Genomic DNA, 1,845 nt, shown 5'->3' with positions numbered 1-1,845 from the left:
CACTGTTTGCGTGTACAGTGCAGGCAGTCAGTTTCCAGTTGTAGACAGTTGACTTCGTACTGCTGTCAGGGAAACATAAGGGGATCAGGTCCCTGTGTTGATTTTTTATCTTCTGAAGTCATAGCAACTCACATTAGCTCGAGTCAGTTGATTGAGTTGTATACCAAGTGTGTCAGGTCCCTTATCTGGTTCTTTGACAGTACGTTTGTTAGATCATCAAAACATAAAGCTAAGGTACTGTAAACCCATCAAAGCTGATCAAATAAGTCATCAATCATCGGCAATGAATACTTGTTCTTGATAGTGACCTTGTTCAACTGCCGATAGTCTATACACATCCTCATCGACCCGTCTTTCTTCTTCACGAACGACACGGGCGCACCCCAGGGCGAGACACTAGGTCTAATGAAGCCCTTATCTAGCAATCACAGAATGGCCTGATTGTGGCCCTGAGGGTAACCATGAAGCTTAAAGCATTTGTCTATAGTATGACCTAGGCGTTTGCAGTAATCACAAAATGGCCTAGTCCTGTTAATGTTTGGATAGTTAGCATTGGGGGCATAATTGGTTCTGAAGTTATTGTTTCCAAAACTATTGGCGTTTCCTGAAGTGTTGACATGAAGGGAAACAGATTCTGCAGCCAAATGATTTGTAAGTTTCATCTCTCGTTGCTTCTCATATTGAATGAGTAGTGAGAAGGCTTGTGCCATTGAAGACAATAGATTCATCATGAGAATTCTACCCCTTACTGCTGTATAGACCTCATTCAATTCCATAAGGAATTGAATCAATCTCCTATCCTGTTCTGCCTTGTGTATATTTTCCTTGGCACCAGAAGTGCATTGATAGCTGTACTGTGTCTTTGCACTCAAGGTGCTCAGTTCTTCCCAAAGTTTATTCAGCTGAGTATAGTAATTAGTGATATCCAAAGTACCCTGGGATAGATCATTGATCTCCTTCTGAATTTAGTACAACCTCGCACCATTGGTCTGTTCATATCGATCTTCTAGTTCTCTCCATAATTCAACTACATCATTAGCATATTCTACACTATCTGCTATTTCCTTTGATAGTGAATTAAGAATCCAAGAGGTGACCATATCATCACAACGTTCCCATTGTCGAAATTTAGGTGACTGAGGATCAGGTCGTTTGCACTCTCCACTGATAAAGCCAGTCTAATTTTTGGCAGATAAGCCACGCAAGACGGCGCGTCGCCATGACCTATATCCAATTTCACTAAAGGCTACACTGACTAACATAGCTCCAGGAATGTCTGAAGGATGTGAGTAGAGTGGATCACTAGGATCAGTTACAGAATTAGGAACAGCTTCCACATTTGCAGTAATACCAGTTCCATCGCTTTGATAGGTAACAGCTATGTCGATTTTTAATGAAATATGTAGTCAAAAATCAAAAGAAACCTAGATCGAGGGCGAAATTAGGCACTTACAAAAATATGATTTGAAAGGAATTAGAACAGAATCGAGAAGCTCTTTTGGACTGAGGGACGACTGATACGAGTGGATCGAAGGTCTCCGTGCTCTGATACCATGTCAATTTACACCATAAACGGATGAATTGTTTCTTGGCTGAGCTCCATCGCAGAGCTCTAGAAGCTTTGAGTGAGAGAGGAGAAAAGGACTGATTTCAGAGATGAGGAAATGAACTTCTCATTTTGTATTACTATATGTTGTACATATATACACACGAGTACAAGACAAAAATAACTAACTCTAACTGACAGCTAAGCTGGCCACTAATTAACACTAACTAACACTATCTAACTGTAACTAACTGTACAATACTAACAGCTAATGGTACAACGTATAAAAGCATATGATA

General features: G+C 40.4%; 1 protein-coding gene across 1 annotated transcript; it reads right to left on the bottom strand.

Moving 5' to 3' along the window:
- LOC109220046 lies at positions 426-1,555 on the bottom strand. The gene is made up of 4 exons (XM_019384506.1): positions 1,522-1,555; positions 1,261-1,378; positions 1,032-1,164; positions 426-959 (listed from the first exon to the last, which is right to left on the bottom strand). The coding sequence occupies exons 1-4, from the start codon at positions 1,553-1,555 to the stop codon at positions 426-428; spliced, it is 819 nt and encodes a 272-aa protein (XP_019240051.1).

This window comes from Nicotiana attenuata, chromosome 2, assembly GCF_001879085.1.
Source record: "Nicotiana attenuata strain UT chromosome 2, NIATTr2, whole genome shotgun sequence".
NCBI classification, from domain to species: Eukaryota; Viridiplantae; Streptophyta; class Magnoliopsida; order Solanales; family Solanaceae; genus Nicotiana; species Nicotiana attenuata.
This window is presented reverse-complemented; position numbering and strand designations above follow the sequence as displayed.